Source organism: Brienomyrus brachyistius, chromosome 2 (genome assembly GCF_023856365.1).
Source record: "Brienomyrus brachyistius isolate T26 chromosome 2, BBRACH_0.4, whole genome shotgun sequence".
In the NCBI taxonomy this organism is placed as follows: Eukaryota; Metazoa; Chordata; class Actinopteri; order Osteoglossiformes; family Mormyridae; genus Brienomyrus; species Brienomyrus brachyistius.
Window position 1 is genome coordinate 3,206,501 of NC_064534.1, and position 23,127 is coordinate 3,229,627.

Below are 23,127 nucleotides of genomic sequence, written 5' to 3' on the forward strand. Positions count from 1 at the left end.
CACAAACACGACATTATGCAGCAAACCAGCATATAATTAATGCATCCATCCAGTGCTCAATCCAGTGCTCAGGGACCTCCAGACAGTTGAGATTTTTGCTCCCTCTCAGCTCCCAGGACACCTGCAGCAGGTATTCGGTGTTCTTGATTGGGTGGGAGCTGGGAGGGAGCAAAGATGTGGACTGTCGGGGGGACACTGATCTATCCATCACAGTGTGACTGGAGCCTGGCAAGACCCTGACTGGGAGGCCAGTCCATCACAGGGCAAGGCATTTATATTTATACTGAAGATGTTTTAAGTTACAAATCTAAAGAACCCTGTACAGTTACACCCTGCCCAGATCTGCCTCGTCTCTGACCTCCGACCTCCAGGGTAACGACTGCAGACGCAGTTCCAGCTGAGCTGCTGGCCACGCAGGTGTACTCCCCCGCATGCTCCTCTTGGACCCTGGGAAGCCGGAGCGTGCCACGCTGCCCGTCCTGCATGGCGAATGGGAGCGACGCCACCTGCTGGTCGCCTGAAGCCACAACAACCGTAGTTAGTTTTCCCGTTTCACATACATGATGATCATTGAATAGGTCCCGCGCTAATACCGCCCTCACCTTTGATCCAGCTGACCAGAGGGGGCGGAGACCCCGTGGCTTGGCACTGTAGAAGGGCGTCCTCGCCAGCAACCACCAGCATCACACGTCTGGCCACGATAATGCTGGGGCGCTCTGCAGATCAGAGCAGGGGGGTGGGGGGTGGGGGACACAGCATGGTCAAAGCACGAGTAGGAGCCCGTTTGCCACTTCAGGCCTCCTGGACTGTCCATTAGGCCTTTGGCGGTTACATGGTAAACCACTGTAAAATTCCCAGTCATTAATATTACAGTTTCAAATTTTAATCATCATTAAAACCGTGGATAATTTCCACGTTGTGAAAATACTGTCCACGAATGCATCCTTATGCATGGTGAGAAAGTTGCAGAACTCAGGATGCAGATCATCATGTAACAATTACTGGTGGCTTGTGATGTTCATCTTGGTAGCTTAACTTCACTGGATAAAACTGGTCCAGCAGAGACCAGCCTTCATTTTAATCTAGCGAAGATGTTTTGAAAAAACACTCTCAAAATAAATTCTAATAGATTGTGCCACAGGGCAGCTAAAAGCAGAGTTCTTAAGATGTCAAAAGGAGAAAAATATAATATGAACATTGAGATTTTAGAGATGAATGGACAGGCGCATGCATGCAAAGCTGTTTCATCAGGTTTACCACTGTGCTTAAAATTCCAGGTGGAAAAAGCAAACTATGTTGTGCTGAAATACTGTAGGCTGCCTAAAATGTAACATTTCTGCTTGATCACAGCTGCAAATGTGAAATATGTAAATGACCTGCTTATCGTGGCTGTATATCTTTGAATAGCTTCACCATGTCTGGACTGCAAGGAGAGACTTTGATTTTCAAGCAAGATTACAAACTTTCATTGATTGGAGAACTTTGGAGTTTAGAAGAAGTGCTACCAGTTTTGTTGCGTCTCAGGAGCTTACAAAACACAGAAAGCTCTTCACTGACGCTGAATATATTAAAGAATGTTTTATCAAAGTAGGGCAGGGGTCTCCAACTGCGGTCCTGGAGGGCTACCGTCCAGCAGGTTTTCTGTCCCACTTGGCTTCTGATGAGCCACACCTGTTCCTGGTGTTTACCTGAGAGCAGGTGTGACTCATCAGAAACCAGGTAGGGTAGAAAACCAACTGGACGGTAGCCCTCCAGGACCGGACTTGAAGACCCCTGAAGTAGCGGAACAGCTGTTTACCAAACTCAGAAATGAATTTAGAAAAGAACTGAAGTGGCATGGTAATTAAGTCCATGAAATACTGAAACTAATTTGTTCACACTTTGTTGTTGGTATTATACAAAACATGTTGCTAAACCGTTAAGTTTCCAGTAAAGTTCTGCGGCTTTGTCTGTCCTACGTCCTTTCTCTGATTTTCCTTCTTTTTGTGACACCGCTGGACCATGATCGCTTCAAGATCGCATAGAAGGTTAACGTTAGCTAGTGAGACCATAGCTAGCAGGTTATCTGAACGTGCTCCCTCATCACCTCCTAATTAAGCAAGCATGTTTAATGTATTTTTAGTTTGATCAACAGGGGCCCTCCCCAAACTCGGGGCCCCACACAAATGCGTGGTGTGAGAGGTGGTACACCCCCGAGTGACCGCCAGGGTCCCTAGCCACACCCACCTCCGTCACGCTAAGTGGGCCAAGCCGAGGGGGCTTTTATAAATAACGAAAGTATTTGATGACTTTTAAAAATAACGAGAGTATTCAGTAACACTGCCAGCCCGACACCCGCAAAAACGACTCTGGCAGTCTGTAATGAGAAGCTGTCATGTTTAATCAGGCTGTCGCTGGCCCTCCCACCGCTCTGCTGATGGGGAGGGATGAAAGATCCAGACGCAGAGAGCAGCATGGGGATACCCTGGTTCGAGGGCGTTAGGGAACTTCCACCCCCCGTCTACCAGAGCTGCTGGGGCAGCCGCACACTCTCTGAATATTATTTCATTTTGTTTATAATGTGCTTTGCTTGCAATCCGTTCTGTTCTGTACTCAAGTTCCTGATTCTATACTTTCTGTTCTTGTTTCCCATTTCCTTCCCAGTTTCTCAACCTGCCACAGCTTTCTCTCCCACCTTATATCACATTGCGATTACAGATCCTGCACCCCTGCATGTACCGCAAAAGTTTGTTTTCCTGTCGCATCACAAAAACTGAGGAACCGTGACGCAGCTTGACAGCAATCTGTCCTGCTCTGTGCCCGAAAGCGGGAGACCAGAGGCAGACTACGACTGGTCCATTATGTCGCTCGCTCCGATTGGTTAAGAAAGGAGCACAGCGCAGAGGAAACTCTATTACGCCCTAGATCTCGCAAACAGGAGCTGTCACTTATAAAAGAAGCCCGCAGTGATATATGCAGCCCCAAAGCTATTCGCATTCAATGCGTTTATACTTATCTCTGCCGTAATTCAGAAATTAAAAATAAGATCCTTTTTTGGTTGAATGAACAGGCCGGTTAGGCTCCTTTTGAAATCTAGCTGCTACTTCTCTGCATTTTCCTTCATTAAGGTTGTTTACTGCTGTTTGTATCTGCCGAGGTTTGGAAGCTATGTACCTAATTACTTTAATTAGATTCACCCTGGGGCTGTCACTTGGTAACAATTTCGGCATCACACAGTATTGCCTTGGTCTTGATTGCAATAAAAATAAATCTGGCACAGTTTGGCCTCCTTTGTCCCAGTTCAGCCTTGGCACAATAGCGGGAGGCTTGGCACTTAATCTCCTTTTTATTGAAGTTTTCATTCTGCCCACCTTCATAGCTCAGGGTAACTGTCTGATTGGCCGTTCCGGCTTCGTTGGACGCCAGGCAGGTGTAGTTCCCAGCATCCTCTGGGAGGGCCGCTCTGATGGTCAGCGTTCCGTGCTTTGATATGGACACTCTGAGCAAATCGAGGTGAACAATCTCAATAAGGACACACATTTATATTTTCTTGTTTGCACACCAGTAAGAAATGGTCCCCATCAGCAGCTAGATTACAGTTGCTTGAAGTAAATAAGTGGTCAAAATGTATCAATAAGTTATAATATTAATACGAAAAGAATTAAGGCAACACGGTGGAACAGGGAGTGTGTGTGTGACAGGGTATACCTTACCTTATGGGGACACAATAATAAAGATCTGTGACTGCAATGAAAAACTAAAAATGCAAAAACTCTTGTATTTTGCTTGGTCACTTATGGTTATGGTTAGGGTATGGTTAGGGTTATGGTTGTCATAGTTAGCATTAGCATTTTTCCCATAGAAATGAATGAGCGGTCCCCATAAACATATGTTTACCCTCCATGTGTGTGTGCCTTTGCAGTGTGATGGATTAGCATCTCATCTAGAGTGTTCCCCCACCCTGTGCCCTGCCTTTCCTTGACCCTTTCCTCTTTATGAAAGAAGGATGGGTGAAAAGGATAAGCCATGTTTGCAAATGCAGTTACCTGAACAGTAGATATGCGACCAGGTGTGGTGGATGTGCACCAAGCTCTCACTGTACCTGCTTCCGCTCATCAGAAACATGTTCTTGTAGGTCCAGAAGACCTGGGGGGTGGGTGACCCCGAGGCCGTGCAAACGAAACGGACATCGCCCCCCTGGGAGAAGGCCAGCCTGCGGGGAGTGACGACCACAGAAGGAACCTCTGCAGAAAAACAGTGAGCGGACAAATACGGTCACCACGACACTGCACACAGCCCCCCCCAACACGCCCCCCCCAACTGCAACAGCAGAGCCCCCCCGCTTTGCGACGCCGACATTATCATGTCATGTAAGAGCCTCGTCGTTTCCTGAAGAGAGAGAAAGAAAGAGAGAGAGAGAGAGAGAGAGAGAGAGAGAGAGAGAGCGCTGTGCTGAATCAGCCACCCTGATAGGGAGCAGATGGTGGACCCAGCGCTGCGTAACAGCAAAGCTCGCTGTCAGATAAGTCGCACGAGAAGCCCGGGGGGAGACCGTGCAATGAAATGCCACCCCGCCAGGCCCAAGGTGGTACTGGGAAAAATGTACTGGGACAGCTGGCCATTACACCCACCCCATACTTCCAACTCTCTGGGAACAGTTTGAGGAAGGTCCCTTTGTGTTCCAGTATGACTGTGCGAAGTCATGGGAAGGTGCATAGACACGTGGTTGGGTGAGTTTGGTGAAGAACTTGACTGGCCTCCAAAAATCCCTGTCCTCAACTAACCATCGAACACCTTTGGATTGAACTAGAATGGAGATTGTGAGCCAGGTCTTCACGTCCAACATCAGTGCCTGACCTCACAAAGGCCCTTCTGGATGAATGGGTAAATATTCCCACAGACACACTCCAAAATCTTGTGGGAAGCCTCCCCAGAAGAGGGGCAGCTGTTGTAGCGGCAAAGGGGGGACCAGCTCCATATTAATACCTATGGATTTATAATGGGATGTTATGCGAGGATTTCGGGTGGAAATAAAATTGTGCTTTATTGTCATTTTGCACACGGACTCCAGAATGATTTTGTTCTCGTATTTCCTATCATGCTGTCCTTTGAGACGAACCCACACATGTGCAGGTGAGAGTGAAGCTTTGATTCAGAGCACAGGCTTTACGTATTTATCTGACACACTGGAGCATTTAGGACCCACCAGCGATGTTACAATCCTGCTGAACACAGGATTCAATCCAGCAGCCTTTTGATCACAGGCCTAACCTGCTGAGTCAGACACTGCCCCCTGCAGGCCAGGAAAGGCAGGTGACACGTTAAGAGTGGAGAGTGTGTGGAGTTTCACCCGTTAGCAAACCTCACCTGGGACTAGCAGCCAGACACTGGCCCTGCTCTGGCCTTGTGTGTTGCTGGCCACACACTGGTACTCCCCCGCATCCTGAGGTCCAACGGGATCGATCTCCAGTGAGGAGTTCCTCAGAATTCTCACTCCGCCAGTGCCGGCTAAGCCTAGGCGCCGCCCGTCCCGACGCCACGTCATGTTGTACCGCATGGAGCCCTCCACCTGGCAGATGAGCACAGCCCGGGCCCCCCGGGGGGACGTCACATTGGTGGGGGGCTTCAGGACCGGCAGGGGGTCTGTGACAGGCAAAGAGCTGGTCAGAAAAGCAGCGCCGTTAGGAGACGACCAATAAAACTCTTTATGTGGGTTTGGAGGAGTCGCTGTTCCTGCTAATTCAGCACTAAACACGACTTAAGCAATGATTCTATTGAATAACCGAGTCAAGCAAAATGAGATGAACAGCTTCCACTTTGCGGAATTACTTCTAATGTGTGTATCAAGATTTGTAAGCTCTTATTATGTTTGTCTAAAGCTAAATAACTGCACTTAGTCCACTTCCATCACTATCAGTCAATTTCCTGTGTATCTATACTTACATTTGCGTCATTTAGCTTTTATCTGAAGTGACACACATCGGAGTAAGTAGGGTTCGGAGGTTCCAGGAGCATTTGGGATTGAGGGCCTTGCCTAGGAGTCCAGCACGAGTGACCTTCTGATCACAGGCCCAGCATCCTAACCCACTGAGCCACATACCATGCCAAGGACATCTGGCCTTTGTGAAATACGTCACCCTCTGACAAAGCACCTGCTTGCATTGAGATGATCCTCCTTCAGTGGTGCAGTGGCAGGAGCTCCAAACCCAGCAGCCCAGCTCCTCCCGCACCCGCACTGACCTTTCACATCCAGCTGCGTCTCGGCCCGACCCCGGCCCACTCTGCTCTCGGCCACACACTCGTACACCCCCTCGTCCTCCCCAGAAACGTTTGGGATTTCCCATGATGCTTTGACAGAGGACCTGGAAGGTGGAGTAGACGGGTGGAAGCCATGATAAGTATATTGCGTTTAACGTTAAATGCCATGTTCTACAAGAATCCCATTACAAATTTCAACATTTCCAAAACTCATCAAAATTAATCAAAACTCCACAGTTGGTTTCAAATTTAGTAGCTGAGGATCATAAATAAAAAAAAAAAAAAAAAACTAAAACTAAAAAAAAAACTAAACTAAAGTAAACTAAATTGGCACATCTATATTGGACCAATAAGAAAAACCCACTGAAAGGTTTTCTCCTCCCCGATCCGGACTCCACTCCTGATGATTCTCAGCCTATAAGGGACTTCGCTTTCCACAGAGCAGCCAATCAGAGTGGGCTGCATGTAGAAGCCTGTGATTCTACTGGGCATGCTCACTGAAGGAGGCCCTAAGGGTACAGAAAAGACAGAGAGTGAGGGGGAGGGGCCATCCTATAGGCCCGGTTGAGCCGCCATTGGTCAGATCCATGTTGGAGAGTCTGGTAAAAGAGTTCCTGCCTGGGATGATGTTGGTATACGAGACGCTGGACAGCCTCTGAAACCTGTAACCGTCAGCATCCTTGCCGGACACTCGTAGGAAGAACCTCTCAGAGGGAGAATGGAACTCGGGGACATTCCAGAGCCCACGGGCACCCTTGTCTGAGGGGAGGGGGACGGGGAGAGTGCGCAGGGAGCGTCCGGAGGCAGAGACCAGCTCTGTGTGGCTGACCAGGCCCGGCGGAGAAAGCCCCGCGCATTTCAGAAGAACATGGGCCGGGACACCTGCGGAAAAACATGGAGGTCATCTGCATCAAGCTGAATGCACAGGTTTGGAAACAGTAACAAATATGGATCCAGCCACCGTACTTATACAGGTAAGATACGGGGAGACAACTGTCTATTGGTCATCAATATTGGACAAAGATTCAACATTGGTGCAGCAGTGACTGTGCTTCATTTTCAAAGTGGGCTTCAAGGAGACCTTGAACTGGCCGTTCCCTTGTGTGGTTGAACTCAGACACTGGTAAGATGGAGAACCCAGCCCGGAAGTCCAGGTTGCTGACGCCAGTGACTCTGAGTGTGTGTCGACCACTGCAGCCCACCTGGAGAAAAGGGAAGGGTTTCCATCTCACAAGAAGGCAACGTCTACCAGAATGATGGCGTTGACAACCAAATTCAACAAGGCAAGGAGCAGACTGGTCATTTCTTAGAGTACATGTTAGATATACAAGAACATAGCTTTAACGGACCTTCAGAGTCCAGATTCCAGGTCTGGGGTTCTTCACGTTCACCACACGGGCAGAGTTTGGGATACTCAAGAGTTCCGTTAGTCCATGAGCTTCTCCAACTTGGCGGCCTGGGTGTGCAATTCAAACAGCATAGAGTCAGACCTTGTGTAGACATGGAAACATTCAACAATGACTGGCAAATCAAAAAGAGGCCTGAATGTTGTACACAATGTGTACCTCAACCTTGACTGCACACACATATCGGAAGACCTACCAAAAGGATCCTTAATTTCTATCTGTGGAGCCGGTCCACTAAGGGACACAGTCACCTCCTTCAGGCTAGGGTCAAAGGGCACATTCCACTCATTCTCCTGGGCAGATTCGTGGTCTGAAGACAGTAGGTGGACCTTCATGGCTTGCACCGTCTCCTCTACCCATTTTAGCACCTGCCAAGGAGACCACAGAACAGTGTCCACTTCTGTATTGCACTCAAAAGAAGGTCGGTAGGCAGAAAGAACGGAGGTGGATTCCCTCTTGGACGTGCTACCAGTTCCCTCAGATCACGGACATGTGTCCTCTCTCGTTGGGAACCCTCCCTTCACGTTGTCCCATGGATCACAAACTGCTTATCATTTTCTGATCACTTGTTCCTCAGCTCCCAACAAGCACATTACCTGTCAAGGGTCACCCATACCATGATTTACTCCGATGTGCTGTGGCACACGAAGAGTGATGCATGATTAACCTCCATTCTCTTTTTGGTTACCCAGTCTTATTCTCCATGAGACATACATACATACATACATACATTCAAGTGAGAGCAAGCTTGGGGGGGCGGGGGGCTCACGGCACAGGGTCAGCCGCAGGTAGCATCCCCAGAGCTGGGGGGTAAGGGCCTTGCTCAAGAGCCCACAAACGTGTGGGTATCCTGTCAAGTCTGGGGGTCTCGACCTTCCAGTCACATACACAGAGGCTTAGCCTGCTCACCACCCCCTACCGTGAAGTTTTCCAGGATTCCGCTCTGCACGAGGTTTCCTCCCTCTCTCCCTCCCATTCCCACTTGTCACAGGATAGATGCCTCCAACCACACCTAGCTAGTCGCAGAAGTGCAGGGTTAAGATATCTTAACAAACGCTGGGAACCATCCCGCACAATTCACCTGCTCAGTATGCAGGATCAGTTACAGCCTACCCTTTCTCTTATGGCCATACGGCAAATGGGCTTCGCTGAAGAACATGGAGCTATGGATGGAGAGAATTGTGTTCGAGGAAGTCTGGATGACAGAGATTTCCTTGAGGAAAACATTATCTCTTCCTCAAATGCCAAAGTGACACACTAAGCTGACCGTAGGGGTGAGGGGTGGTGGGAGTTGAGATTGACTTCAGAAGGGTGTAGAAAGCAAAGCCAATTTTACTGCTGAATGTTTTTCTAATGACCATAAGGGCCCCCTGGCAATTAATGCATAATATTATAAATATTGTACAAACATTATGCAGCTAATTCGGGCACAAATAACATTATATATTATTTTCTAAATGTCAAATGGCTGCATGTTTTTTCCTCAGGACTGTTAACATACTCAAACTGGGTTAAGCCACACGTCAAATTAAATACCACGTACAGGGTTATTGCTGGCTCACACCAGTTACTTGATGCTTTCTTTTTGACGGCCAGTAAAAAGAGATGTGTTAAGTCTTAACTACAAGGGATAAAGAGAACTAGCCAAGGTGGGGGCTTTCCACAGCTCGGAAACTGAAACACACACCGTCCACGTCTGGCTTATGGCCTGAAGCAGCAGCTGTTTCACCTCTGCGTCTACAGCTGCACACAGCTGTAATGCGTGCCACATGTGTGGTGGTCCCCAGGCGAGAGTGGGGGGGGCGGCTTTCTAGCGACCCTGATCTGCCCGCCACTGGGGTCTGTTCCTGCCTCAGTGGGAGGGGAAGGAGCAGGGAAACAAGGGGGCTCCACTGCCAGATGGAGGCTGAGAAACAAAGCAGTGAGATGTTCCTCTGTGACCTGGAAGGATGCCATTCGCCTCTGAAGGAAATCTGTCTTCTGTCCATTACTGAGTACATAGGAGCCACCTCCATGCCCATAATCTGGGGGAACTTAGCAGCTGACAGGCCATCAACTTTGGTTAGAACAATGAGCCAAAAGTGCAGGAAGCAACATCTAAAAGCTTCACAGAACAGTCTGGTCTTTCAGGCTAGCTGTGGGGGGGGGGGGGGGGGTAGGTCCTTGAACAGGCCTCATCCACCAACCCAGCTCCCCCCAAATAGGCACTGAGATACCCAAGTAGGCCCCAGTGATAGATTTACATATGCGCTGACATGCAGTGTCCAGTGCCCTGCAGTGGAGGTTTGAACATGACCACCACCGGGGTCAGTAGACTGACAGGGTTTGCCAGGAACCCAGCCATTACTCATTATCGTATCCAGATGTGGCCCTTTCACCGATTTCTTTGAGAACCTCTAATCTAAACACCTGGCCAGATTCTTTCTATGACAGCAGTTAAGGAGTTTCAGCCTGTGAGGACCTAGACAAGCCAACAGAGCCTGTCTTTGTTCATCCACTCCAGGGTCCTCGCAGTGTGCCTGTCACTGTCACCAACAGTCCTCCGAGCTGCTTTCAAAGCCATCTGAATGTGCATGATGAAAGAGGCACCTTGGCTGTCATGGGGCTGCTCTCCTGGAGAGACTCACTCACGGTAATGGGAGCAAAGAGAGGAGAAGGAGCTGGGTGGAGATGAGGCAGCATTATGGTTGTTCAGGGATCTGATAAATGGAGCACAGCGGGGTAATACCGCAGATTCATGATGGTCTATTGGGGAATCATAAACAAAGACTGGTGACCATGAGGTGAACATCAGACAAAGGCCACAAAGGTTTGGCTGAATACCAAATTTGACTGGTTGTGTGTGGATGGCCAAAGACCTTCTTGCCCGGATGTTTGTGGGAATCTTACTCGTAAACAACAGCTCACAAAAGCAATAAGTAGACACGGCTCAACTCGCTCCGCGGCAAGCGGAGCCCAATGTGCAAACTCAAACAGTCACATAGGCTTCGCCGCATCTGTAATTTAAAGCCACGGGAAGAGGGGCCACAATCAGCCGCTGCGAACATGTTGGCTCAAGACAGACATTCTGAAGCAAGGGGCGGCTGTGCAGGGGAGGGGAGCTGTAATTGATGATATCTGGGGTTTATACAATAAAATAAGCACAAAGCCTTCTCTGGAACACCCCTCGGCCCCCCTTGAGCTGTTAATGTCTTTTGTATATTTGATGTGCCTGGAGTTTATTCATTCCATATTAGAAAAAAGGAGGATTAAGTGCATTATTAGTGTCCAAAAAGAGGATAAACCCAGTTGTCCAGGACCTAAGCTGCCTCGGCTCTAACGAACTGCTGAGGGACAGAAATCGCACTGTACTGCGGGGGCTGACTCACATGTCACTGAGCGATGTGTTTTTCTGAGTAATCTAGGTCAGTGGGACTCATGTCTCTGATGTTCCACCCAGCCCCAGAGCTCGTCAGCACGGCCATGTCTCTGCAGAACGTCCAGACGTTTCTGGTCGACACCGATAGCATTCCGCCCCCCCCCCCGCCCCCCCGGGACACGCTACGTGAAAATTGCCGCACATCAGACGTGAGAAAGCAGGGGTCCACAGCTCTCTGGACGCTGTAGATGAGCTACTTTCAAAGGCCAGTTTGGACACTGAGCTGTTTCCTAAAGCTTCAAGGAGTCACATTCGAGTCATTCCCACATCTCAGTCTGGGAGCGTTGAAGGAAACACACCAACACAAGGAGTCACACACCTATAACATGTGATGGATCTGACTCGCCTGTCTATCTCCCCCAAATTCAATCCCCTGACTGCATCGTCTGTGGTCTGGTGTTGACAGGCAGATGACCACTCTCCCTCACTGGAAAATCTGACCTCTTTCACGTCTGAACTATGAAGCTTGGAATTAAGATCTCCTCCCCAATAAAAAGCGAAAACACCAACCCATTCCCAATAAAATGTTTTTTTTTCTCATAGCATTTTATTTTGCTTTAAAAAATAGTTTGAACTGAACATCTCCTTCCTTTTATTGGACTCTCTACTAGAGATAAAGTTCGACTATAACCTTAAAATCTTTATTGCAGCAGCATAGCCATGACTGAATGATTTAACTCAGAAGCTGCAGCAGTCATGCTTTTAGGTCAGGAAAAGGGGTGATACTGTCACTCTAGCTACCCCAAATTGTTACCTGTACTTGAGCCCTTGGCCTCTTACCTCGTTGACCTGCTGTTTGTCCAGGTGGAAGATCTGCCCAGAGCTGGTGGCGGCGATCTCTTCGTACACGCGATAACCGGGGTGTGAGCGGTCGCCGCAGTCTCCCGTCAACACGAAGACTACCTGAGAGGGGGCGGGGGACATATGGAGACCAGTGAGATTAACCATTGGAAAATTATCCCACATCTGCTCTGATATTTACATACAGTACCCATAGAAATGTTTTTTTTTTTTACTATTTTCTACAGACACCAAAATTTTTAAATAACATACATTCATTAATACTATTTGAACAGTGTATGAACAAAAAATATATATTTGTTGGGAGGTGATTCAACTCTGTGGTTTGGGACTCAGAAGGTTGAAATGCTGTGGTCAGCAGAGTGGTGCCACCATCGGGCCCTTGAGCGAGGCCCTTAACCCCAGTTGCTCCAGGGACAGGCTGACCCTACTGTCTCCTCTACACCAGTTCCATGAGGTGGCCTCCTGAGATGCTTTTCCAGGTGTCCTGAAGGAGGTCCCACATATGCTGAGCGCTCATTGGCCGCTATTCCTTCACTCTCTGGTCAAACTCCTCCAAGCCATTTCGACTGTGTTTAGGTCAGGTGGCCAGGTCATGTGATGTAACAGTATCACTCTCCGTTGTAGGCGGCTTAGCGTGTCCAAACTTTTGACTGGCACCGTACATGCATACACTGCACACGTCACACGTAACCTTAACCCTGTTCTATAATCCGAGGGGAACTAATCAGATGGGCACTGGCTACTGTACCTGGGACTGTCGAAGCTGCACCAGCTGAAGAACATCACGTTTGAGGCGGTGGTCCTTAGCTCGGGCGTCTGTGAAGACGTAAATGAAGGAACCGGGCAGGGACACCTCCAGTGCCCGCTTGATGGCACCCACGCTCATTTCAGGGCAATCCCCTCCTCCCTGCAAGAAGGAGGCTCAGGTCATTCATGCAGTAGAACCAACACGAGTCACGTCAACGGCGGCCACCGCATGCATAGGTCAGTCTGGTGAGGTCACTGCACTGACCCCCGCGTCACATTCATGAGCTTCCAGGGAAGTGGACGGAGAAAGATGGGAGTCCTGGAGGACTCTGCGAAAAGCATTACCCCAAAGTCGAGTCACAGGAAAGGAGGAAAAAACAGAACCCCCCCTCTTCCCTCACCCCCCCAGGAGAATTCAAGTAGCTGCAGGCCTTGCAGTCTATAAACACCCGGCAGCGTTTTGAGATTTATGTTGCCGGCATCGTTGTGAGCTGGAAACGGACACATAAGAAGATTTGAGGGCTTCCAACGTAGAGTGGACACTATGGAAATTTGCCCCCTCCCCACCTCACAGTGAGTCAGGTGACACCCCCCACCCTGACACACACCAAGCTTCCAAATTCCTCAAGCAGAAAATCTACACACACAAGAATCATCTGCTGAATGGAACATCTGGACCTTGATTTGGAATGTCAAGAAAGACCTGAACCACGGTGAAGATGATGGAAAATTGTGAATTCAGGCACCATACCTGCACAAAGAGCTCGCGAAGGTCATGCTGAAACTGCCTTGGGTCAGTGGTGATGGACACCGGCCCGATATCTGAAAAAGAGAGCGCCATTAGTGTTAGGTGACCAGCAGACCCGGCTCAGTTCGGCGCACCAACAGTATACGCTTCCAGCTGGAAGTTTCCGGAGCCTCAGGATCTAGATCATCTGGAGAAACATAAACGCATCACACACTTTGCTGGATCACATACACAAGAACCGCAGCTGAGCGCAATGACCCGGATCGCACCTAAAACCGGTGTTGTTTAGCGTAGCCTAGCATGTGCTCAACCTCACATGCAACATTCTGCCTTTAAAGGTGAAGGGCGCCAAAAAATCCATAAGACTCCAGCTCGTCCCAAATACCGCCGTTAAAATGTTAACTGGGACAGAGAAGAGCAAACACATCACTCCACACGTTAATCCAGTCCGTCACTCCTTGCCTGAAGAATCCACTTGAAGGTGCTGGTGCTTGTTTACCAGTCACTGAATGGTCTAAGCCCAGTTTACATCACAGACCTCCTGATTGATTATGAACCTAACAGGCACTCAGCTGCTCTGCCGCTCAGAACCGCAACTGAATCCCTGAGGAGGATCCAACGCTGCCACCTTCAAAACGTCTTTATTCCACAGTGCTTTGGATTAGCGCCGTTAATCAATGGTGTTGCTTTTACTTTCTCTTTTAGTGCGTTCTATTTATGATTTTTAATTAGTGTTATTTAAATTTGTCTTTTACTTGTCTTTAATTCTCATTTAATGATTGCTTTTATTTGATCTTATTCTTTGAAAAGCACTCTGAAAGTCCTCTGTGTTTGAAGATGTGCTATATAAATAAACTTTCCTGTTATCTCTGTTTCTCAATTAAAGCCACTTTCTGAGCCCAGGCCTTCAGCTCACCTTTCGAAAACACTGCCGGCTCTCAGGCTCTGTGCTCTAATTGTCCGTCTCAGTCTTGTATGTCCTGTATAATTCCACTAACTGCGCTCACAGATATTTTACAGTGCTACACGCCCATCATTTCAGATCTTGCAGATCTTTTCTCAAAAAGCAGCTCGGCGAGAAGCTTAGATGTATCCAGGAAATCACCTGTCCTGAAGTGTTAAATTTTCAGCGGCTAATTTCATTATGCTATATCTATTCTGAAGGGCCCTGATTATGCTCTACGACAAAATGAAATGACTTCGGGAATTGAGGCCTACTGTAAATTCAAAGGCGCTCGGTCATTTAACTAAGCAAAGATGAACTAGCTCGAGCTTTGATTTGCCCGCAGCTGAGTCCCCGAGTGCGGTGCTGACGTCTGTTTCTTGCCGATAGCTTGCAGAGTCAAAGCAAACACCTGGCAGACGCCCGGTCCATCGTGCCGCTGCCAGCCACCATCAGGTCTTCCAGCCTCCAGCACATGCTCCATCCAACCAACACGCTCCCCGTAAGATGATGAGTGGTTAACCGTAGTCTTTGCGTCCCCCAGTGAAGAGGATTGTGAGGGGTTAACTCTGAGTTGGAGGGGAGTGTTGAGGGGGCACCTGAGTCAAGCTTGTCTCATTGGCATTGAAAGTGTTGTGTCTTGAACAAGCTGTCAGCAGGAGATGGATCACAGGCACCCCCCAGGCCCAAAATGCACTTGAACAGTGCATGGACACAGTGGTTTTTGGCACCGTCCCACTGCACCATGTAATCTTTCCACAGTCCTAACTGCCTTGATAATTCCTCAGCTCATCACCCAAACAGCTGATGGACAGCCAGCATTCTGCTGCAAAAAAACTGCCCTGCATCCCATGGGGCATTCGTGCCGGCTGGGGTGAGTTTCCCCCCAAAATAGACAAGTTATTTGTTCTTGGTATAAGGAGAGTGTGGCCGAAGAAAGCCAATAATCTGTGACTGTTTGGTCTCTCTTCCGTTATCTTTTCCCTCTGCTGGTCACATGTTCCAGTGGGTTCCCAAATATCCCAGAATTCCGTGCGAGACGTCTGAGGGCTGATACATGTGGCACCACCCCCTTCCAGACCGAAGCCTCGCCATTGCTGTGGACTTAATGGCTTTTGGGGGTGGGGGTGGAGGTAATTATACCATAGCAGACACCATGTGCTTCCACTCATGCCTTGGACACTCTTCCCCAGTAAAGCCGGACGTCCCCCGCTGCGCTAATAAAGCTTCCTGACCTACCTGACTCCCCCGCGAAGCTTTAGCTGTCTGTCCGCCCCCTGCGCTTCCTTTATTTAAAATTCAAATATTCGCAAAGTAAACTTACCAACTTAAAGTACGCAGATTATTTATGTATACACAATAAATCAGTCTGGAAATAGCTTGGCGATTTAATACTGCGGAAAATATGTGAACGACGCATTACAATAGAGTTTAAATGTTTTTGTCTGGAAGAAAATGCTGTGCCACTTGAGTAAACCTGGTCTGTCATATCACCTAAACCTATTTTTAAGCATTCAAAATAAAGGTATTACATTAATTCGCGTCATCTATCTCTGGGGCAATTCAATGTCCATCAAGGACTATAAATAAAGATGGTGATTTATTTCGCCAAGAATGGCGATGGGGATTCTTGTTTTTTGTTTAAATTACGAGTTATACAGATCGATTGAATTGTTAATTGGTTAATTATTAGAAACTGCACAATTAAACATTTTTACCGGTTGAAGATCAATCAATCAATGAACGGGAAATTTTAGATGCAATAAAACCATATGATATGTAAAAATATTTTTAGCGGGGTAATGAAAAATTCTGGGTCCATCCACGGCGGTGGCTTCACTTTTACCTGGATCGTGAAAGGGGACGAGCACGAAGTTCCTGATGGGTCTTGCTCTCCGGCTGAGGGTTTTCTCCAGGATCCGGGAGGCTCCGTCTATCACCTGCTTGAGGTCGTCGTACATTGAGCCGGTAACGTCGAAGACGAAGGCCAAGGTGGAGGCGCTGTCAGAGGGGAGCGGGTGCTCCTCTGCCCGGGGAGCGCCGGTCACTTGGTTTGTCCATATCCACAACGCAAAGACGCAACACTTTATCCAAGCGCTAATCATTTTATTTTTTCATCACACCATTAGCATGTATCGATTTAATTTCAAATTTTATTTATTTATTTTTTTGTAAAACACGAAAAGAATCGTCAATTAACTGTAGTATCCTTTGGGTAAAGATCAAAAATGTTTTTAACCCTCTTTAACGCGATTCGAAGCGATAGGATACAACGTTTCTTTTAAAACAAGCGTCTATGGTTTCAATGACTGTCCATTAACATCGGAAAAATGATGCCAGCTACTCAAAATCCTTTAAAAAAAACAAGGAATAAGTCCCTTTAAGTTCCCATTTGCGGGACAAGAAATTTGCAACGCAGAGACTGGATCTTGTACTGTATGTCCGCAGCCTTTAAGAAAAAGTTAAGTGAAATTTCAAAACGGGGGCGGAGATGAGTGTTCAAAGGGGTCCTGTAGAGTTTCGACTGCTTCTTTGTGTGTGTCTCTCTGTGTATGTGTGTGTAACTTGACCCGGCTGTCTTCAAGTTAACTCACCATCTCTCTCATCTTATCACGGTACGACCTTTTAAACCCGTCACTTACGGACGCCTAATGCAAACTCCTCCATAAAGTCCGTAAAATGTACGGAGGTGAGGGACGCCGCTCATTAAGACTCGGGTCCTCACCAAGTTAGAATGTTTATTAATAGGAAGCGTCCAAACTCAGCTGGCATATTGCTAATTATATCCAGATATTATATGGAATAGGATACTCTTCGGAGCAAGAATGGGATAAAGAGTGGACAGCGTTCAGAGTCGTAAAATTTGGTTTCGGAAAGCAAGCGCCCTAGAAGGACATCCCATCTGTTTTATTTAAACAAAATGAGCTATGGCCCCCCACCGATGCATAACTAACAGCGCATGCAAATGCAATCTCTTTTGTAACAGTACTTGCTTTGTATTCGTTTTACTTTCTGCCTTTGTTCGTGTTATTTGCACAAGTGACACATCCTAAAAAAGCAACACTGCCATGCAACTCCAGCCGGGACGGGACATATCGGACACTCGACAAGAAAGCTGATAGCGCTTACAGGAAAAGGGAAGGGGCTGCTCCCCAATGCAAACATGCCGGCGACCCCACACCCAGCCCCCGCCCCAAATGATGCACTTAAGCACCGACAAAGTTTGCAGTCTTTGCAAAAGGCACAACGTTGCAAAATTGCGCATTTGGCGAGATTAGGACGTCGGGACTAAGTTGGCACTTATATGTAAAATGAGGAATCGGCGGAATACAGGGGGGTTTCTAGCTATTGAAAAGATCAGGGACTAAGTCGAATTTACCTGGGGCCTTTTTTGAAGGAAGTTCGGCATCGGGGCTAAAATGCACGGGGCTAAAGCGGACCTAAGGCGCCTATAGGGGAGCCGTCCCGAATAAGGGCGCGCAGGTGTGTGCCGCATTTGCAAACACTGTGTCGCATTCAAACTGCAGTTTCCGCATGGGTGCATTATAAACGATGCAGTGTTTGCTTCATGAGGACACAAGTCTCATATGCAATCCTGACAGCTGTCTCTCACACCCACTTTATTTCTGTTACAAGAAGCGCTGCCAAATGCCGCCGCTCCTCTGCTTATTCTGGCACAAAACGCAAAGCGCTTCGCGTAGGGGGGCGACACAGCGCCGCATCGAGCGCCGGATATCTTATTCATCCCTGATGCGCCTAGAAGCTTGCGGACCATCATAATATGTCATCCAATTTCTTATCCTTTGCAGTGGTCGTTTAGTGGCGGATTTCGACGCTATTTAATCTCTTCTGCAATTACACAGTGATTCTTATGGACGTGCCTGATCAAACCGCGTAATGATAGTGATGAGACAGTCTTACAAACCAAAGCCTCTTTGGCCGTTCTTGAGCGCCAAACACACACACACACAGACACACACACACACACACACACACACACACATTATATATAACCGGACAGGTGCTAGAAGGACAATGCAAGTCGTTCAGATGAGTTTGCTGTGTTTTGTGTACTTGTATTAATAAATACTGGGCATGGTAACAGCGGCTGTTTGATTTGGATTACGTGTTCAGGGCCACCTGTATCGTAGGGAAGAGGCTGCTTACGATACTGAGCACACTGGGGTTAACTCAGAAGTGTGTGGTAATGGTAGCATTTGGACATGCTCGGTACAGACAGCGACGCACACGCCTGTTTTCAACCTCAGATGTTTACACTTGGTATAAATAAATCGCACATGGACATTCATCTCCCGGACGGCGGTGTGAGTGGCTGTGATTTAATCCGCATGGCAAACACACGGTGTTCTACCCCAGAATCAGACCCAGCTGCCACACACCGAACAAGAGAACAGTTGAAGTCATAACCAGGACGAAACCGCAACCGCGCACGACCGAACCCGACAATAATGACACATCGTTTGGGGTTTTGATTCGGTTGTTTGACTCTGTTGGTTTGCGAGCCGCAGTAAAATTGGCTGACAGCACAGCAACGAGGGGCTTTCTGGATGCCGTTTAACATGCTACAATACGGTTTTCTTGCGGGGGGTCACAGGCTGCTGGAAACACTCAGGGGTGAATTCTATGACCAAACCATGTGGGAAGCTAGAAATTCCACACAGCAGACCTGGAAGGGGGATATGGGTCCTCAATACTATATCACTAGTGATGGACAAAATAATGCATCATGAACCATTTACCGTATTTTCTAAGCCCACTAGATGGCGCTCTCTGTTAAAAAAAGGGCACAAAGCATGCCCGAAAGCAAACCAAGAGCACCATCCAGTGGGGTCAAAAAATAAAGGAATTGGCTCAGGAAGTGTCATTTTGCCCACTACTACACAGCACACTCGTTCAAGTTACTCGTGCTGGCCGCCTCCTACACACAAAGACAGCTGGGTGACCTGGACTTCAGCTGTGTGATCCTGCATCAGACAATGCACTGGGACCAGAGCCGGATTACTGCATAGGCGGAATGGTCAGATAAATGAGCGACACCCAAGTGTCCATGCTAACATCAGCCTGGAGGCCCCAGGTCAGTTAATCCACCCCTGGATGTTACGTTGAGGTGGGTCTTATGGAAAGAGAAGCTTCACACACATGGATGGTTAGTATCTTCAAGGTCTCAAAAGCACCACCACCTGGCACAGGCTCTCATTGCGGACACTGGGTGCCTGATTCTGAAAAGGAACTGGGCTTGTTACCATTGACTCAGCGACTCAACATATTAAGCCAGAAAATGATGCAGCCAAGGGGCAATTCGCTTATTCAGAATAAGCATGAAAACAGCCCTTTATTTATAGGATGCAGGAAACCCAACTACAGCGTGAAACAGCGAAGATATAGCGTGACAACCTTATCCATGCGGAAAATGATGACACCTTCAAAAATAGTACGGTGAGGAAGAAATCTGTACTCATTCTGAGCTGAACTGAGAGCCCTCACAAATACATGATTTGATTAAAACGTCAGACAAAACCCTTCCATACATTTTTTTGAGCACTGTAATGCTAAACTTACTGTTTGTGAGGAGAAGTGTGTGATCCTCTATGACAGGGATTCAACAAGTGCGGACGGTAGCCTGGATGCGGATCGAACCCCAAGTTAATCCAGACTCAGTTGATAATGCACCTTATGAATAAATATGGTTCATTTAAAAAAGGTTAATGTGGGTTGAAGTACAAAAACTATCAGCAAGCGTTAAATACTTCCCACTTTTGTTATATATTAATGTCTATATCGAAGGCTAATGTTAATTCATTAAAGTTCATGAAATGCCGTTTGGTTACTGAAAATTGTTACGGAATCTTGATCAAAAGATTTTAGATCCCCTGTTGTAGGATATACCTCTATTAGGAGAAATTTCAATCGGAAATGCTGATCACCAGAGGTGGAAAGTTCAGGTACAGAAAGTACTATTGTTTTCGATCAACAAAAACCACGTCTAAAGTAAGTGGCGCATTATTAGCCGGTATTTACTGTATATGCTGCGCGTTACAGAAACGTGCGGGTGCATGACGCTCGTTATTGACACAGATACGCGCTGGAAAGTGTACTAATGGTATTTTATTTCATTTATATAAGTTTCATTATATATTGAGTACAACTGGCCCATTCACGTAATTGTACTGTTTAATAAAACACCAACAAAAAAAAAACAATATAATACAGAAAAACCGTATAATTGCGCCGCTGCATTAAGCGAAGTGACGTGCTATTCGGATTGGTTTATTGCATGTTACACCCTAAACAAGTCAAGTAAAGAGAATTAGGATAACACTCTCGCGCCTTGCGCTGGCGCAAAGTACCGTTTTCATGCCGTCAAAATAGCGAAATGGATTTAGACACGCCAATTGATCGTCTAAATATAGCCCTGTGACTCTTTAGGCGCAGCTGATTGGTTGGAACAAAATCTTGGTTCGGATTTGAACTTTCTGGACCTTAACTTTCCACCGAGATAATGATCAGGTCTGAGACTGAGGAAGCCTTTGCAGAAATATATATATACATAAAAAAGCACAGTCTTTGGCTGTCACCTTCAAACAGCACTTCACAGCAAAGGCTTGTGAGCACGAGTCAGTTCTAAACAAGCTCAGAATCCTGTAGGACCTGAAATGGAAATGGTCATAAAAGCACTTCTGAAGATTTCCATTGATCCTCGGACAGGCAGCTCGTGTACAAACGGAGAAAACGCAATACCACTTTCGCTCTTCTTGGGTGTGGCGTACCAACAAATATTGCTCGCACAGCAGGATAGTTAACACTCCCGAAGGTCAGATGGAACCCCAGGCAGAGAGCTAGACGACGGCCAGCCACTCCAGCACTGGCTACTCTCAGGTTCATGAATCCGCCGTCCATGAGAGCGGGTCTCCAGGACATCTCTCCAAAAAAAAACACACACATTTCACATTTTGCTTAATTGCACATGGATGATCTGGGAGTAAACTGGCCAAAGGTTCTGTGGGCAGACAGAACATGAACATTCTGGCCTGAATGGGAAACATGTTTGGACAAAACAACAACAGTACATTCCACCAAGAAGACCTCATGCCAATCACGAAGCACAAAGCATGGCGGTCAGTGCACCGCTGCGTGCGGCTGATCTGTAGCCTGCGGACCTGGAAAGCTTGTAATCATTGAGGGAACATTGGTCTCCGGACCATACCGACAGGAGAAGGTCAGGGAATAAGGGCTGAAGCTCAAACAGAAATCAGGTGATGTGACAAGCGACAACACACACAAGCCAGATGTAAGCACCCCCTCACCCGAAACATCATGGTATGATCCAAAAGTATCAACACAAGCTACCCTGCATTCTGCCAAATGGAAAGCTCCAATAACCCCCCCCCCCCCCGAAACCTCCAAGCTGACTCATGTGACTGACAAACAGGTACAGGAGACGTGTGGCTGAGGTCACCGCTGTGACAAGAAAATCCGCCAATGATGGGTCACATGCTTTTTTTTTTAAGACGGTGAATGTATTCAACTAACACAGAGGAGACGACAGCGTCTTTGTGTGTTTAATCAGATTCTCTTCATCCAGAACTGGGACTTGCATGAAGATAAAGATTACATCTCGGGTGAAAATAATGCAGGAACACAGAGCTTAAAATGCTTCCCAGAGGTTCTGATACTATTGTCAGTGGCAGTTCAGATATTTAAAATACATTCATAATGGTTTTGGTGTCCGGGAAATAAGAGGATTATGGATGTGCAGGTTTTATGGAGCTTTTCCTCAACGCACAACACGAGTCTAACATCATTAGGAAATTTCAGGCCATACAGGCTTAAAATTTTAATTTTGCTGATCAGAGTAATGAAATTAATTATCAGCCTTGGGATCTGATTAGGGATCCGGAAATGCTGCTTTTACGGCTTGTCGTCACAGAGAGCGACGCCTTTTCACTGCCTTTGCGTATCTCTTCAAAGCCTTGTCACGCCCTCCTTTGGGTTTACAACTAAGATTAACAGTTACAAAGATAGTTAGACTTCAGAAAGACTGAGGTAAGCAAGTCTACAGGAAGCCCCATATTTCTGTGGTGTGTTTAGTGATTAAACAGGGAAGGGAAACAGATTCATAAGCAAAGTTCTCTCCAGCACAGAAACGGTGCAAACGGACACACCGGTCGGCCTCGTCTCTGCCGCATCCAGAAGGAGAAAGGGGGAAGTCACAAGCAAGCGGCAGAATTCACATCCACGCCACAAACGTGGGTCGCGAGAAGAAATGCGACCAATACAGGGGACAGAAGCACTGACAGCGCGGTAGAATCGGTGCTCAGGTAAATGCACACAGAGGACATGCAGCACAATTGCTTTGAAGCAAGAGGCTTTTATTTGAGGCCTATTTAAGCGGCAGGATTTTCCGGAAGGTGCTGTATTGGGTTCCAGTGATGCGAGCCGGCCGTACGAGGACCGAACGAGTAACACACACAGAATACTAAATGAGGACACACACGACAAAGGACATGACGCACACACAAGCTCCGCCCCTTTTACAGTGTGTTCTCTAAGATGGGATCAGTTTTGCTTTTCTGTTTGCAGTTATCTAGGAAAGAGGTCACTGTACCAAACATTTGACGCACTGCATTTGGTCAAAATAAAAAAACGGAATAAGTTACAATGGACGTTTCCGCGTGTATGATACACAGGGCAGCAGCCGGCGGAGATTCGGACTTCGGAGTCGAGTCGGACGGAGCTCCTTAAACTGCCTTCGCTGCTCCTTGATCAGGTGCTCATGCATTATTCCACCCCCCCCCACCCCCAC

At 47.5% G+C, this 23,127-nt stretch overlaps 1 protein-coding gene across 1 annotated transcript in view; it reads right to left on the reverse strand.

Moving 5' to 3' along the window:
- Window positions 1-17,516, reverse strand: part of hmcn2 (hemicentin 2) — a 59,947-nt gene extending 42,431 nt beyond the window's left edge. Inside the window, exons 1-15 of the mRNA XM_048985189.1 lie at window positions 16,150-17,516; window positions 13,364-13,434; window positions 12,614-12,772; window positions 11,842-11,964; window positions 7,840-8,011; window positions 7,587-7,693; window positions 7,319-7,439; window positions 6,856-7,119; window positions 6,602-6,746; window positions 6,220-6,341; window positions 5,347-5,622; window positions 4,082-4,223; window positions 3,351-3,478; window positions 603-716; window positions 359-517 (exon numbers count right to left, since the gene is read on the reverse strand). Of these exons, the coding sequence (XP_048841146.1) occupies window positions 359-517; window positions 603-716; window positions 3,351-3,478; window positions 4,082-4,223; window positions 5,347-5,622; window positions 6,220-6,341; window positions 6,602-6,746; window positions 6,856-7,119; window positions 7,319-7,439; window positions 7,587-7,693; window positions 7,840-8,011; window positions 11,842-11,964; window positions 12,614-12,772; window positions 13,364-13,434; window positions 16,150-16,408 (2,362 nt within the window). The 5' untranslated portion in view covers window positions 16,409-17,516. The remainder of the gene's footprint in view (window positions 1-358; window positions 518-602; window positions 717-3,350; window positions 3,479-4,081; window positions 4,224-5,346; window positions 5,623-6,219; window positions 6,342-6,601; window positions 6,747-6,855; window positions 7,120-7,318; window positions 7,440-7,586; window positions 7,694-7,839; window positions 8,012-11,841; window positions 11,965-12,613; window positions 12,773-13,363; window positions 13,435-16,149) is intronic.
- Between the last annotated feature and the right edge of the window lie 5,611 nt (window positions 17,517-23,127).